This window comes from Erigeron canadensis, chromosome 1 (assembly GCF_010389155.1).
Source record: "Erigeron canadensis isolate Cc75 chromosome 1, C_canadensis_v1, whole genome shotgun sequence".
In the NCBI taxonomy this organism is placed as follows: Eukaryota; Viridiplantae; Streptophyta; class Magnoliopsida; order Asterales; family Asteraceae; genus Erigeron; species Erigeron canadensis.
In genome coordinates, this window is record NC_057761.1 from 42412662 (window position 1) to 42428484 (window position 15823).

At 31.6% G+C, this 15823-nt stretch overlaps 4 protein-coding genes across 4 annotated transcripts; 3 read left to right on the forward strand and 1 right to left on the reverse strand.

Annotated features, from left to right (window-relative positions):
• Positions 1 to 755: 755 nt before the first annotated feature.
• Positions 756 to 2234, forward strand: LOC122608037 (NAC domain-containing protein 2-like). The gene is made up of 3 exons (XM_043781122.1): positions 756 to 1070; positions 1159 to 1442; positions 1562 to 2234. Exons 1-3 carry the CDS (start codon positions 905 to 907, stop codon positions 1970 to 1972), a joined length of 861 nt encoding a protein of 286 aa, XP_043637057.1. The 5' UTR covers positions 756 to 904; the 3' UTR covers positions 1973 to 2234.
• A 7199-nt stretch (positions 2235 to 9433) lies between these two features.
• Positions 9434 to 10725, forward strand: LOC122608638 (photosynthetic NDH subunit of lumenal location 2, chloroplastic). Its single transcript, XM_043781733.1, has 2 exons — positions 9434 to 10012; positions 10499 to 10725. The coding sequence occupies exons 1-2, from the start codon at positions 9530 to 9532 to the stop codon at positions 10595 to 10597; spliced, it is 582 nt and encodes a 193-aa protein (XP_043637668.1). The 5' UTR covers positions 9434 to 9529; the 3' UTR covers positions 10598 to 10725.
• An 11-nt stretch (positions 10726 to 10736) lies between these two features.
• LOC122608648 (casparian strip membrane protein 1) lies at positions 10737 to 11794 on the reverse strand. The gene is made up of 3 exons (XM_043781743.1): positions 11562 to 11794; positions 11269 to 11392; positions 10737 to 11061 (listed from the first exon to the last, which is right to left on the reverse strand). Exons 1-3 carry the CDS (start codon positions 11780 to 11782, stop codon positions 10825 to 10827), a joined length of 582 nt encoding a protein of 193 aa, XP_043637678.1. The 5' UTR covers positions 11783 to 11794; the 3' UTR covers positions 10737 to 10824.
• Positions 11795 to 13062: 1268 nt separating this feature from the next.
• LOC122601967 lies at positions 13063 to 15783 on the forward strand. Its single transcript, XM_043774703.1, has 7 exons — positions 13063 to 13198; positions 14029 to 14114; positions 14319 to 14381; positions 14471 to 14518; positions 14717 to 14770; positions 15330 to 15390; positions 15560 to 15783. Exons 2-7 carry the CDS (start codon positions 14067 to 14069, stop codon positions 15628 to 15630), a joined length of 345 nt encoding a protein of 114 aa, XP_043630638.1. The 5' UTR covers positions 13063 to 13198; positions 14029 to 14066; the 3' UTR covers positions 15631 to 15783.
• Positions 15784 to 15823: the final 40 nt, after the last annotated feature.

A 15823-nucleotide genomic window follows, 5' to 3' on the forward strand; every position in this document is an offset into this window, starting at 1 on the left:
ACTAAATGCACCCTAAGAGTCTTGTTAGAATGCCTTGACAGAAGTTGTTTATTGTTATATATATATATATATATATTCAAAACACAAGTTGGTATTTAGGTTTACTTGTATAAAATATATAATTTTGTTAGTTAATAAGTTGAATAATTAAACTCTTTGAAAGAAACACACCCCATAACCACGACGGCTTCAAAAGTATTAACAAAGACAAAATTGAAAATTTGTCAAAATCAGTTGTTATCTAATTAAGTAATGACACCACAAACAAACAATAAAGATTGAAGACTTATTTGACAAAGAAACTCATTATTTTACCAATTAAATTACGAACAAATTAATAATACTATGAATCAATATCAATACAAATATAATGTAATGTTAGTGCTTAAAATTTAATTTTGCAACAAATATTGGATCTCAAAAATCAAGATAATTGTCAATTGAGTGTGCCCACATATAAAGTTTGTTAAAGCACCACAAATAAGAAAAGAGAAAAAGAAAAAAAAAGAATATTCCCATGAGAGTATGGATTTGATTAATTTCGATTAAAATATATACTTGTGTGTGTGTGTGACTGTGTGTTACCTAATCTAGCAAGTATGGGCACACGCCAAGTCCCCATTGGCAAGCAAACAAAAAGTCAAAAGTCAATAAAACCCAATAAAAAATGATGTAATCTTCACAAGTGGACAAAAAATCCCTTCAAATAAATTCTCATCCGCTCTCCTTGCAAACATTTCAAACACTCGCACTTCTCTTACCCCCTCTCTTAATTTGTAAATTCGATCCTAAAGCTAATTGTCTTATCATATCTAACTCTTTTTTTTTTTTATTTTTTAAATTACTTCTTGCCTAACAGATTAATAACGTAGACTTTTATTTAAATAAGATCGACTTGGTTAACATGGTTGGAAGGGACAATTCTAATCTCCCTCCCGGTTTTCGGTTTCATCCTACGGACGAAGAACTAATTATGTTTTACTTACGAAATCAAGCCTTGGCTAAACCCTGTCCTGTTTCCATAATCCCCGAGGTTGATATTTATAAGTTTGATCCTTGGGAGTTGCCTGGTTAGTACTTTTGATATTTAATGTTTTATATTTTGTTACATATGTTTATATCTACAAGTTAATATTGTTTTGAACTTGTGACATGTAGAAAAAACGGAATTTGGAGAAAAAGAATGGTATTTCTTTACACCTCGTGACCGAAAATACCCAAATGGGATTCGACCCAATAGAGCAGCCGTTTCGGGATATTGGAAGGCAACGGGGACGGATAAAGCAATATATAGTGCATCAAAATATGTTGGTGTAAAGAAAGCTTTGGTGTTTTACAAAGGTAGACCTCCAAAGGGTGTTAAAACGGATTGGATTATGCATGAATATCGATTAAACGAATCAAGGTCACTACCTAATACTAAGAAAATTGGTTCTATGAGGGTAAGTCAACTTTCATTATTTATGATTATTTTTTTATCATCAATTTGATTAGGAAATTAAACAATGAGCTAGCTAGAGTACTTATATTAATGTATTTTTTTTTATTTCTTTTTTTTCAGCTAGACGATTGGGTCTTATGTCGAATTTACAAGAAAAAAAGTCCCGAAAAACCTTTGGAACAAATAGAAGAAGATACAAATGCCCAAAATGTGTCTAGTCATGACAATAATATTACTAATAATAATGTTATGGAGTTGCAAACAATGAAAATTCCTAGGACATTTTCACTTGCTCATTTATGGGAGTTTGAATCTTTAGGATCGATTTCTCATCTTCTAGACGACCACAATGAAAACTATGACAACAACAACAACAACAACAACAACGGGATAATGCCACAATCGTCAAGTTTATTCGATGAAACGAGACTAAGAGGACCACATTACGTCAAGTTTGAAGACAACCATCAAAATGGCAATTACTTGAACCAACAGACAAGTTTTTATAATCCAATGCTTGAGTTTCAATGATGTTTTTATGGAATGAAATTGACATAGAAGGATAATTCTGAATTTGGAGACAAATGGGGCAGAAAAAAAAAAAAAAGAAGATAAAGTATAGTGATAATTGTAAAATAGGACATATATGGAAGGTAAAAATAGGGGAGAAATCTCTTTATATATCAGTAGTTTTTTAATTGGAATGGAAATATTATTGTTTTCCATTGTGGATATATATTTTGTATAGATATGTTTTTAAAGGTTCTTTTAATACTTTCTGATTTTGTAACAATATTTGGCTTTTTCATAAGTTTCCACAACTTTGAATGTAAAAGTTTCATAACTATATATATATATATATATATATATATATATATATATATATATATATATATATATTACAGATTTACAGGTAATCAGTTAATATTATTGACTTTGATTAAAAGATGGAATCATTAAAGGTAATATTGATCAATTCTTTTAAGTTATTAGCCTAATCCTTCTAATTAATAAGATTGTGACATGTGAAAAATCAGAGGTTGAGATTAAGAAAGAGAATATGTGATATCCACATGTCACCATCTAAAGCTATTATGAAGAATTTTAGGCTAATTTTTTAAGAGCGTAAATCATTTTCCATATTGTTTACTCGTACTACATAAGATAAGAATCTATGTGGTGTTTTGTCATGCTTTGGGCCGAATATAATACTTGGTTTAGGTGATATGTACCAATGAAGAAAACTAGGTGATCGATAATCCTTAACATTAGCCACCTCTGGCGTTTGCAAAGTTATATACTTTGGACTTTAGCACTATATAGTTCCAGATTACCCACATATATATATATAAATCCCTATTCCTTCATTTAAATTTGTTGTCCTCAAGTCCATGTTGGCTACGATATTGATTTTAATACTCGTATATTCGGAATGGAAGGTGAGTACGTCTACAGAAAGAGTGAAATTTTGTGGTTGATCACGAGCCATATATAGCTCCCGAATCGAGATTCTTCGAGTCAAAATCTCTATGTTTTGCTGCTTTTTTTTTTTTTAATAATATCCGTCCCATTTTAATTGTCACTTTTAAAGTATTTTTCTTTTAATTTTGACCGTAAATATTTATGTAAGTATTATAATACTTGATGGAACTTAATAGATTGAAAACTCTATCCATTCGTATACTTTATATCAAATATTATATAACACAACAAAATATAAATATGGTCCAAAGTTATAGAAAAAGACTTTAAAAGTCAAAATAAGATAATTAAAATATTTATTTATAAGTATAGTATATCAATCGTTTAATACTTTTATCAGATATGTTCGATTTTTAAAGAAAAAGTTTCCTTCATTAGACTAATATGTATTATGTAAGGCTAATTAGCTGTGTCATTCAATAGAAAAACTATATTATATTATAACGTTACTATAATACATGAAACAGACTTAGAATTAATACGTCAATTACTGCACAAGTACAACTTCAATTTGGCTTCGATTCGATAATACGTACAATGTATTCTCCTTTGTTATTGTTTTTTTTTTACCAGTCTTATCATCTCCTTTCACGCGTGCACATTTTTATCGGTCCACATGTTCAAAATATTAAGTAAAACATCTGAGACTACTTTCAACCATTCGTTGCATGTTTCGTGTTTGTTTTGATCGTTTGATAAAATGACAAATTAACTAATTACATACAAAAAGGGAATGGACCCCCTTTCTAATTTGGTGAATGCTATACTAGCTTCGTTTAAATATCTTTAAAGGCTGCTATTGAAATTGTTGATCTCGCAACTCTACTGGATCGTTAATTACTAGCACGTGTTGGCGGAAAAATGACAATATGATTCAGTTCTGGCCGTTTAACTATAAACTAAATGGCCAAGTACTTGTGTTTTTTTTTTTTATCAAAAAAAGGTTATCAATTATTAAATCTAATTCAAAATTAGTGATCTTGTTTGTCCCTACAAACCGGTCCTCCCTGCCATGGGGTTTGACTACCATACATGGGACGTCCGGAGGGGACAAGCAAGACCTCAGGCCGAGACACAATTTTGAGGGGCACAAATTTTCTAAAATTTTTCTATGTGTATTATATTGTAAAAATACAACATACTTATATTACATCGATATAGATATATGGGATATAATATGTTATGCATAAGTAAGAAATAACATTTTTATTGTTATAACGTCTCAATAAAAAAAAAAATTGCTTATATAATTGGATTGCTAAGAGTTTGGGCCGTTTTTTTAAGGCCCAGACGCGACATTTGAATTCTTAGAGCTGCCCCTACTACCATACATGGTTTTAGACATCCGACATTGGGCATCTCAAATGAATTTACAGCTCATATGGACTCATCGTTTTAAAAATTGTTTTTTGTAAATTTATTTTGCAATGTAATGTTCCCAATTGACATTGCCTCTATAGTCTATAGTGAGGAGTTGATGATATTAATATGCTTACTTTATTTCAACAAAAAAAAATTCATATATTGGTGTGGTTGGTAAGGACCCAATTAAAGCCTATAAAAGCATTGTATGAAGTCTCAAATTTTAACGGGGATCAAGTCTTATTTGCGAAGAGTTCACATCATTTCATACTATTGGAAAAGTGTAGTTGTTGTACAAAGTTTGACTGAATAGATATCTTATTAACTAAATGCCTAGAAAAATCGTACCTAACGTTTGTGTGATATTATTGGTTTGATACATTTCTTTTTGAAATTACGCGGATCATACCTAATGTTTTCAAAACTCCACTCGGACCATTCTAGAACCAAACGCCGTTTGATGGCCGTTAACCCCCCCATGTGACTTGCACATGAGGGGTAAAGATGTAATATCACATTTCTTAATCACTTAAATGGTACCTAACGTTTGCACGATATTGCTGGTTTCATATCCAATGTTTAGTTATTAAATATTTTTATTTATTTGTATTTTTTTATTTTAAAAGGTGAATTTCCCTTTAAGTCAATGTTTTAAAAACCGGTATTTTAGTCGTACCGGTGTGGAAAAATTTCCGGTATTATCGGTATTACCGAAAATACCAGCCGGTACGACTATTTTTAATTTGTTTTATTTTTTTATAAAAAGTCTTCAAAACCTGTTACAATTTAACGAAAATAGTCAAAATGCACTAATAATCCACTCAAAAAGAATACCAAATAGGTATTTCATAACAAAATATAAGTTTTAAATTTCACAAATAACCAAAAATAATTTTTGAAAATATCGGAAATACCGTAACGGTAATACCGAAAAATACCGGTCGGTATTTACAGGTATTTAAGACATTCCTTTAAGCTTTGTGTTGCGATTCAACAACATGAATCTAACATACGTTGTTGTTAGAAAAAAAAAGACAACATATGTTAGACCTATTGCAACACGAAGTTTCAAACGAAATTCACCTTTAAAAAAAATAAAAATAAAATAAAATTAATAACTAAACATTGGGTATGAAATCAGTAATATCGTGCAAACGTTAGGTACCATTTAAGTAATTAAAAAACATGATATTACATTTTTACCTCTCATGTGCAAGTCACATTGGTGGTTTTTAACAGCCGTCAAACGGTGTTTGGTTCCAGTATGGTTCGAGTGGAGTTTTGGAAACGTTAGGTATGATCCGCGTAATTTCGGAAAAAAAAAAGTATCAAATCAACAATATCGTACAAAAATTAGGTACCATTTAAGTAATTAACTAATCTTAAAATTAATCGTGTACATAAGAGTTACAAACTTATTTTGAATAACAAAAACAGAGTCTATATCATATTTTTTTTTATCTTATTATTTTTGATAAAATTCTTTTTGGTTGGACTATAAAAATATCTGAAGTGTTACTAATGAGCCGTCAAATCAAAGCTAGCAATAGCAATGAAATGAAATCATTTATCATTGAAACAAAATTTGTTGCATCAATAATTTTCAGTAGTCAAATTGCAATAACTTCAAATCAAGGCTCTTTTCGTCTTGAATATTTGAAAACAAGTACAATATTTTGTGGTAGGCCGGCCGGGGTCTAATCCTAACTTTGTATGTTTTCTACTGATCTTTTTGAAGATTTTCATGGGTTTATCAAGTTCAACCTAAATTTCACAAAATCAGATTCAAGCCTGTTAAAATTCAAGCCAAAGATGGCGTCTCCGTCAAGTACTTTTTTTTTTTTTTGGAATGACAGAAGTATTATTTATAAAATACGTGCTAGAAGCAAGAAGTTACAAAACCAAAAAAGAAATAACATATACACACTTTAACCGCGAAGTCTACTTCAATCAAATAGTGGTGCAAAACTCAATTTCGATGTATTTGAGTAGTATTTCATCAATTAGTTAAAAATGTAATTTCAGATTTCATATTTCGATCATCTATTAGAATGTAGTTCCAATGTATTTGAAAAGTGTTTGTAATATATATGATATTATTTTAGTAAGTCCAGATTTTAGACTTTTTTTACGACATTTACTTTACTTGAAAAAGGAATGATTTTAGGTGGCCTAGCTAGAAACGTTTTCCAATAAATTTTGGTGCACTGTATGGCCTAAAAAGGTTGTTATCATTGACGAAAGACAAACAAGATATTAGTATGTTCGAATCTTTTTTCAAATTTGTAAGGTTCTATACTTCTATATATTCTTTTAGCTACTGTAATGCCCGTTCTTTAATTAATACATTAAACGTACTTTCTTTCTTTCTTTTTTTTTTTTTTTAACATATAATGAAGTTTTGTATGTCTTGTCAATCTGATATATTAAAAGTTGAATATATCAAGAGGAAAAAACAAAAATGGAAATGCTGTAGTGGAATTGATTCTTATGGCGTTAGAAAATAGGGTTTCCAATCAAAAGCTTTATGATGTTATCCTTTACTTGAAAAGTCGAATACCATAAGCTAAATGACTCATTGTCATCTTTAAGCAATGATTCTTTTAGTTTATTCATTCATCGTGAATAATGGAAATACAAGTAATGATATGTTCTTTTAAATTATCGTCTGGGCATGTTTGTTTTAGTCATTAAATGCTTAGAGTACTAAGTGTCTAATTGCATAAATAATGTCGGTATGTATTAAGTAAAATATAGGTAATTAACGATTAATGGAAATACAATTAATGATATATTCTTTTAAATTATCGTTTGGGCATGTTTGTTTTAGTCATTAAGTGCTTAGAGTACTAAGTGTCAAATTGCATAAATAATGTATGTATGTATTAAGTAAAATATAGGTAATTAACGATTATTTTTGTTTATTAATTAAAAAAATATGAAATTTGACTAAATGATTAAGTTTTTAAATATTAAGTTTATTAAGTAAAAAAAACATGGATTTAGTCTTCCATTCAACATAATTTTCATGTAAAATGGTGAGTTATATAGTTTTTCACATTGACAAATAGTGTTGACAATTGTCTTGTTAAAAGAACAATATAATGATTTATTATGCATTTAACTCCTGGAGTTTCAAAAAATTACTCGTGGAGTCGTGGTTGCTGCGAATGTTCTGTTAGAGACGGACTAGTATCTTTCCCAAAGCCCACATTCGTATCTTAATTTGATGAATATTTGGACCATTTCTTACCTTGATAAAACTTGGCCAATAGTCCAGTTCAAAATAATCCAAACAGGCCTTCAGTTTTGATTGTAAAATTAGCTATAGCCTATAGAGAGGACATCGGGGAAGTGGTTGGTCTGTAAACCATTAACATCCCCTCAAGTAGACATGCCAAAAAAAACCGGTTCTGGGAGCACCGGTTTCAAAAAACCAAAAACAGAATTGAAAGGAAACCGGTTTCTTCCAAACCAGTTTCAGTTCTAGAAAAACCATCAGTACCAAATCAGTTCTGGTTTTCGGTTTCCTAAATCGGTTCATATCAGTTTCTGTTTTTGGAGAAAAAACCGAAAATAATCGGTCAACCTTTTGACAAAAAACGGTTCCAGTTTGGAAGAAACCGGTTCTTGATCGCGTTGACCGAAACCAATTTTCGGTTTGGAAACTTTTTTTACAATAACCGACTTTTGGGCAAGTGTATTCAAAAAGAAAAATTGAAAAATAGCTATTAATTCTATCATCATGATTATCTAAAGTGGTATCGTAATTAAAGAGATGATAATATAGATAAAGAAACATATCTAGGGTATGTTTGGCAGAAGTAGTTATGGCTGTAAGCTGTAGCTTCTAGTTATAGCTTTTAGTTAAAGCTGTAAGCTGTAGCTTTTAATCAAAGCTGTAAGCATGAGCTTTTATTTTTAAAAATGTTTGACAAGATAGCTGTAACTGTAATTTAAAAGTATAAAATGACAGAAAAAGAAAATATTATAAAGTAAAAATGTCATCATATATAAGAATATAATAAATTATTAAGTTACAGTATGATATTTATTTGAATGTAGAAAAAACAGTACACAAATAATTACTAACATTCAAGTTAAAGAAATTGTATAAAATCTGTATATTATTCTACTTTAAGTGGCCCTGTACCCTTCAAGAAAAAAGAAAAAAAGTTTAAGTGGATGAGACGAAATCAAGTGGCCATCTAACAATTGTTAGCAATTTTGTTTTCATTATTTATCTGATTTATTCATATTAAGTCATTCTCAATCCATTCTGTTCAAGATATATACTACCGTAATACAAGGAGGGTATTTGTGTAACCTTATATACTAAAAACTCTAATACCGTAATACAAGGAGGGTATTTGTGTAACCTTATATACTAAAAACTCTAATCATAATTTGAACGTTTGTTTGTTAGAGCTACTTGTTACTAAACAAAGCTTTTAAATATATATAAGAGTTTTAATTAAGTTTAAATTAAAAACTAAAACTCCTAAAAAGCTCATCCAAAAGTTTGTAACAAACACGCCCTCAGAGTAGTATGAAGACTCAAAACCTTACTTTATTTAGAGTAGTCGTAATATTGAGCTTGTTTTTCTTTTACCATCCAAGTTAAGTATCAAGATTCAAAACCTTACTTTTATTGAAACGTATTTTTACTCTTATTTCTAAAGGGAAAAGAATTTGTGTGTTTGTAACTTGTCTTATGCTATTGTAGAAAATAAACTTTGTTTTGGTTTATTGTATATAAGTAACTTACTAAAACTGAACGAATCGCGTAAATAATCTGCTAAATGCTGATGTGACGGTCTATCATTGGGCCGCGTATCAGATGTTTGATGGTGTCACGTTAGTATCCAGCCGATTTCTTACACCATTCGTTCAGTTTTGAGACAAACTTACATACAATAAACCAAAACAAAGTTTCTTTCCTATAATATTAACTGAAGACAAGTTACATACACACGGATTCTTTTCCTTATTTTTAAATACCCATATAGTTTTATGTTAGAGATTAAAAACTTCAAAGGGGATAAAATATTTTTTATAAAAAAATAACATAGAAGATAACGTACGCCATATCATCAAAAAGCAAAGGTCCATGTTTTGATTAACGGCAAGGCAGCAACAAAAACTTGGCCCAAAAACAATAAAAAAATATCCCCTGTCCTCATGCATTACCAATAGTTATTTCCAAATCATATCTATAACTCCCACCCACCATATCTTAAAACCATGACCACCATCACAAATCCTAGCACCACCCTCTTCCACCCCCATATCACCACCTCCCGCCACCGTCACCGCGGTTCAATCCCCTCAATACGAGCCACATTTTCCGGTGAAGAAACCCAAACCGACCGCCGAAAATTCATCCTAGCAGCCACCTCCATTTCTTTACTAAGTTTAAACACTACCCTTAACTCTGGTGTGGCATTAGCCGAAAATTGGGGCACGAGGTCGTTTATAAAAGAGCGGTTTTTCGAGCCAGGGTTGTCGGCTGAGGATGCAGTGGCTCGAATTAGGCAGACTAGAGAAGGGTTACATAGTATTAGGAACATGTTGGAAACAATGTCATGGAGGTATGTGCTGTTTTATATAAGATTAAAGTCGGCTTATTTAAATCAAGATTTGAAGAATGCCATGTCATTGGTACCCGATATTAAAAAAAGTTCTTATGTTAAAGTTGCTAATGAGCTGGTTGATAACATGTCCGAGGTACGTCATATCTTTTAATTACTTGCTCCATTTTATATTACTTTCCAAGTGTTCAATTCTATTGTTTCATTTTTCTAATTAAATTGTCTTATATAGATAGACATTTTTTCTTTTTAATGGTCAATTAAACATGTTATGTCCGAACTCCGTTTAGGATAATCCTATGTCTAAATTTGGCCCAACCTAGCCAGACGTAATCAAGGCCAAATATAATATATAGAGTCATGATCCGGACAACGTACCCGTCTGGCCGTAGGCATGACAAATTAATAATAAAACCTCTTGCTTGTTAATTAAGACTTGAAATCATGTCTTCCAAAACTATAGCTTTCATTGCAAAGTTCGTATGTCAATCCTTCTAATAAAAAGATATATACAAAGCTATTAAAAGAAATGGTTTAAACCTAATAAATATAATCACTTCTGGATCATATTAGTGATGAAGTATGATTAACGAATATAGTGGTTTCTTTGTGTGTGTTGCAGTTTGATTATTATGTTCGGACGCCAAAGGTGTACGAATCGTATTTATACTACGAGAAGACCTTGAAATCAATTGATGATCTTGTGGCGGTATTAGCATAGCGACTTGTTTATATATAATGTCAAATACGATTGATTTTAATTACGCTTATTATGTATGTGTTTGATATGTTTTTTTGTAAGGTAAAATTGAACATAAATTACAATAGGAGAAAATTTAAATTTCATTACATTTCTGTCAAATTTTCCACACAATATAAACCAAAGAAACAGATACAAGGTGAAATTACACACAAATATAGCTCACGCCCAAATGATTCGAATATAGATTAAAGTACTACTACACGTTTGGCATGTCGAGATAATGCTATGGCACCAAGCAAGATTACTAGTATCAACACGACGATTGCTCCAAATGATCCGATGAGCGAGCCAGATGCACCTTGACAAAAGTCCCCATATTGTTGGCACACTGGTAACCAATTTGTTGAGGAGTTTCCGTTGTGGGCAAGATACACAATTGACGCTGCAGCTGATGCCCCTGAAGTAAGTAGAGCCAACATGACCTTCAATTCAAAACATTCATTTCATTGTTAACAAGCTAGTGATTAGTATTATTTATCTTTGTTAAAAGTTACAAAAAACACATAAACGAAATAAAATTACTTCAAAACATTATATCAGACATTGAATCATTGTTCTCGGCCTTTGCAGCAGGGTACAATGATTCAACTTTTATATGATGATCACTATTTTATATACGTAGTATATACCGTGTCAAAGATAATCAGAAGAATTCTGCTTCCTCTGGCCACGCTCCTCATGATGTGAACAATTGATAAAGGGATCGTGAGAACGAGATATCCAGTTACTATCGCATTAACAACCACAAATAATCTAAAACAGAAAGGAAAATAAATTTAAACAATAAGTTATTCGGTATTAACTATAAGAAGCTAAGGCTACAAGTTAATATTTTTAAGCATTTGTTGCACAAGTTTTTTTCTCTCTTTTTTTTTTGTTTGCCAAAATAACATGGAATAGTTTATATGGTAAAATAACAAACCTGAAAGACGTGAAATCATCGTATTCTGCGTTGAAACGCACAAACCGAGTGAAGAATGGTAGAGTTTGTTCATTAGTACCCATTGCAATGGCAGCACCTAAAGTGCCAGCGATGCCAATAAGGCGCAAAACTAGATCCATCACCGAAATCCCTTTGTTTGAACCAGCAGGAACAGGGACCTTGGATGCATTGCCCTCTTCCAATCGTACAGCCTTCGACATTTTTTGGTTTTCTAGTCCTTTTACTTTCAGAAAGGCTATGCAGCTGTTTGAAATGTTTTGATTAGATGGTAATAAGATTAGTTTGAGAAAAAATGAAGACAAATGTGACAATTTATACAGCATAAACATAGTTGAGTTGGTATGTTATATACAATTATACATATAAAACATGGTGTGTTAGTTGTCAATGGGTATTTTCGGATTTGATCACTGTGCCCCAATAAACCTGCTCAACTTTGAGTACCAACTTCCTACTCCATTAAAGTATCGATTTTGTAAACTTTTTGCTGGATATTCGAGAACTACCTCGTAACCTTCTAAAACTTAATCTTTAAATGATTAATATAGCATATAAGCAAATCATATTCTAACAAACCTAGGACTTTATTTAATAAATAGAAATTACATCCAGTTATATAATAAATTGGAATGATTATCACAGTTTCGTTGTGATACATATTACATACATAGGGTTAACGTATATGTAGGTAATTAATTTGGTTTAGTCTGTTTATCTTTCAAGACTATTGATGAATTTATATATATATATATATTTTGTTTTAAATTATTTGGCCGATCGAATTGGATTTGATATCTTCATCTGGTTGAATAACTCGATCCTAAACCGTAAGTTGAGAGTTGGTTTTTAGTCAAACGAATTGGTTTGATGTCAAAGGATTTGCAGATTAGCGTATTGTTATCTAGTCAAAGTTGTAGATTTCAGGTCAGATGGGTTGACAAGTGTATCATATGGTTTACCGGGTTGATTTTATATCAAATGGTTTCAGTAGGTCGACTTGTTCAATTAAATGGCCAACCCATATCCGACCTGGAAGATAACCAGGTTAGGAGTTAGGAGAATGTTTTTTCTTTTTTAAAGTGACGAGTTAATTTTTCATGTGAAATAAATTTCGCGTTTCGTTACAGTGAGTGCTAAAAAATAAGGATAAGGAATAATGACATGATTATTTGCCCATCAACACGGGCCATTACCAACTAGGTGTAAACTTTCACTAAACTATTCAAATATAATAACATTACTTTTTTCACAACTACTAACTACTTACATGTATAAAAATCACCACACGTCTACACGTACGATTCTTTGATTGCTAGATGATATGATGCCACATTATTATCCAAAAGGACCAAAACTTGTTATGGACACATAGCCCACTACTATAATGGGCTTGCTTAATAATGGCTCTTGATCTTGACTGACAACAACAATATATATTTAATTAATAATATTAATAAATAAATATTTAATATGTTTTTATTTTATGCTTCACTTCTTGTCTTGGAAATAAAATTCTTTATGTCTTCATATCATAACATCCCTGTTTCAAAATCTTGATCTCCCTACAAAACAAGAAAATAAATCTTGATCTCACTTTCCTTCATATTACAGCTCAGGTAACAAAAAGTCAAACCAGAAAGTCATCTTTTTTATCTTTAAATCTACTTATTTTCAAGATTTTTTGGCTTAATTTGTAATTATGACTTCAATCTTAACTTATGGAATTAGAATACTTTTCTAGTAGTATTTACTTGGGTTTTCCTTAAAACTGTATCTGTATCTATATACATATTTATGTCTGTGTTGTTGTATACTTGTTTAATGCTTGCAGTTAATGAAGTGGGAACTTCATATCTTGAAATTTGAATTAATGGCAACTAAAAGATTTAAACTTTGGAACTTTGGTGTGATAATTTTATGTGGGTGTAGGAATATGCTGCTTAAAGTTGTAGATCTTACATGTTTTTAGTAGATTGATGCATTCTTTAGGAGGCTATAGAAGCTTAGCTTAAAAATGCAACCTATGAATTCATTCTTGTATCTCAGTTGACAAATTTGGATTTAAGTGTTAGTTAGTTATTTTAGTAAGAAGCAATGTTTTGGAATAAAGCATTCTATATGTTAGAGTATGACTTGAATGGATACGAATGGAATTATAGCCTGACCCGTATCAAACGTGGAATTTTAAAAAGGGCTAAGTAGACGGGGTAGGCGAGGGCCAGTCCCCCTTGGGATCTGTATATGGCTATAGATTTTATAGATAGCATTCTCGTCATGTAACATATCTTCAGTTCTTGCCCGTGGATTACACACCTATTGGATATAACCACGTTAAACCCTTGTGTTTACTTTTTGTTTTGTGTTCATACATATGCTTTATCGCATAAAACTATCTTATGTGATATTCTTATTGTTAATAGATACTATATGATTTCATTATGTACAGGTCTCGGCCATTGTTTATAGGTTTTGAGTAAATTCAAGATGTCTGGAACCAATGATGGAAACCCAATGCCCTCAAAGGAGCAGGAGGTACATACTAAAATTTAGATTTGAGTCATTCACATTTCCTAATAGGTTTTCCGTTTTCAGATTTAATCTTTCAGTACCTAAATGGATAAATATACTAAACAACTAAGCATGAGAAGTGTCGCATGCCAAACATGTATGTCACACATTCCATAATAGCACGATCCTAAGTGATGGCAATGTTATTCTTTCTGATATGTTGTGCAGGAAGCTGTGATCAAGAAAAAGTATGGAGGTTTGTTACCAAAGAAAAACCCATTAATATCAAAGGTAAAACTTCCAGCTTTTGTTTGTTTATGATTGTAAGAAGAAAGCGTCTAGTTAAAGTTGTGACATCTTTTTTGGCCAATCTTGCACAGGACCATGACCGGGCTTTCTTCGATTCTGCTGATTGGGCACTAGGAAAGGTAATTACTTCAATTTGTTTTATCGATGTCTTGTGTCTTTAGGCTTTAGGGATGAGTAGTACTGTTATAACCTACTCTTTTGAACACCACTATAAATGAAGAATTTTGTGATATACCACATAAGTACAAAACCAATGAATCTTATGGCGTTCAAAGATTAAGATACGGATGCTAATTTGGCTATCTTTTGTGCAACAGCAAGGATCACAGAAAGCCAAAGGACCATTAGAGGCACTCCGCCCCAAATTGCAGGTATTAGATGTTTTATCTAGACAGTCATCAAACTGATAATACCATCAAAAGGCTTAAGCAGTACCAATGGTTTTGCTTTCGGGATGCGGAATCTACAAATGTGTTTATTAAACCTTTATAGAACAATGAACATTGTGTTTGGGTTAGCTTTTTTTTTTTTTTGAACAGCAGCGGTTTGGGTTAGCTTTTTTGACAGGCTCATTAGCTTAATTGCTTATGAAGGGAAGATAAGCTCATTTTTGGGTATTTGGGAAAAGCTTATAGCTTATTTATGCCCATTTTTATACCCCCATTTACCTAGCTTATTTGAAGGTCCATGTATAAAATTACATAAACTCATCGAAACATATAAAAAACAACTTCCTAACTTATCTAAAATAAATCGTAAGGTACTTATATTTAATAAGCATAAGTTCAAATATAGGCTGCCTGAACACCTTACTAGTTGTGTATATAAGCACTCTATCGCTCATAAGGCAAGTAGACATCATAGCATATCTATCAATTGTGAACATCCGCTCATTGCTACTCACTTTCTTTCACCGTCTTTGTCCATCAGCCAACACAGCAGCAATCCCGTGCAAGACGCTCAGCTTATGCCCCTGCAGGTGAAGGAGAAGGTATTGTCCAACCTCTTTCAGCCCGGACGAAAACCGCTTCCACTTTAAAAATTATCTATATCTATACTTAAACATTGCAAATTTGCAATTAAAAATTCTGTCACCAGCTGTTCGAACCTTAAATTAAGAAACTTCTAACATATGGGGTGTTTACTTTCTTTATCTACAGCGGATGGTGGTAATGTGGACATGGATAATGACGAAAAAGATCCTTCAAAAGATCAAGACGAGCCTATGTAAACAGCACATCATTTCAAGGATTTGATCCTATGATGTGTAACATTATATGTACTTTTGAAACCTTAGTTCTGGCCAACGATGCCATAAACCTTATTGTGTATCTTTGAGAGTTTTACTATCAGCCAATAATAAACCACCTACATTTCTTGTTTACTTGTGATAACTGCTGAAGAAAGTATTGGGTCTAGGTTTT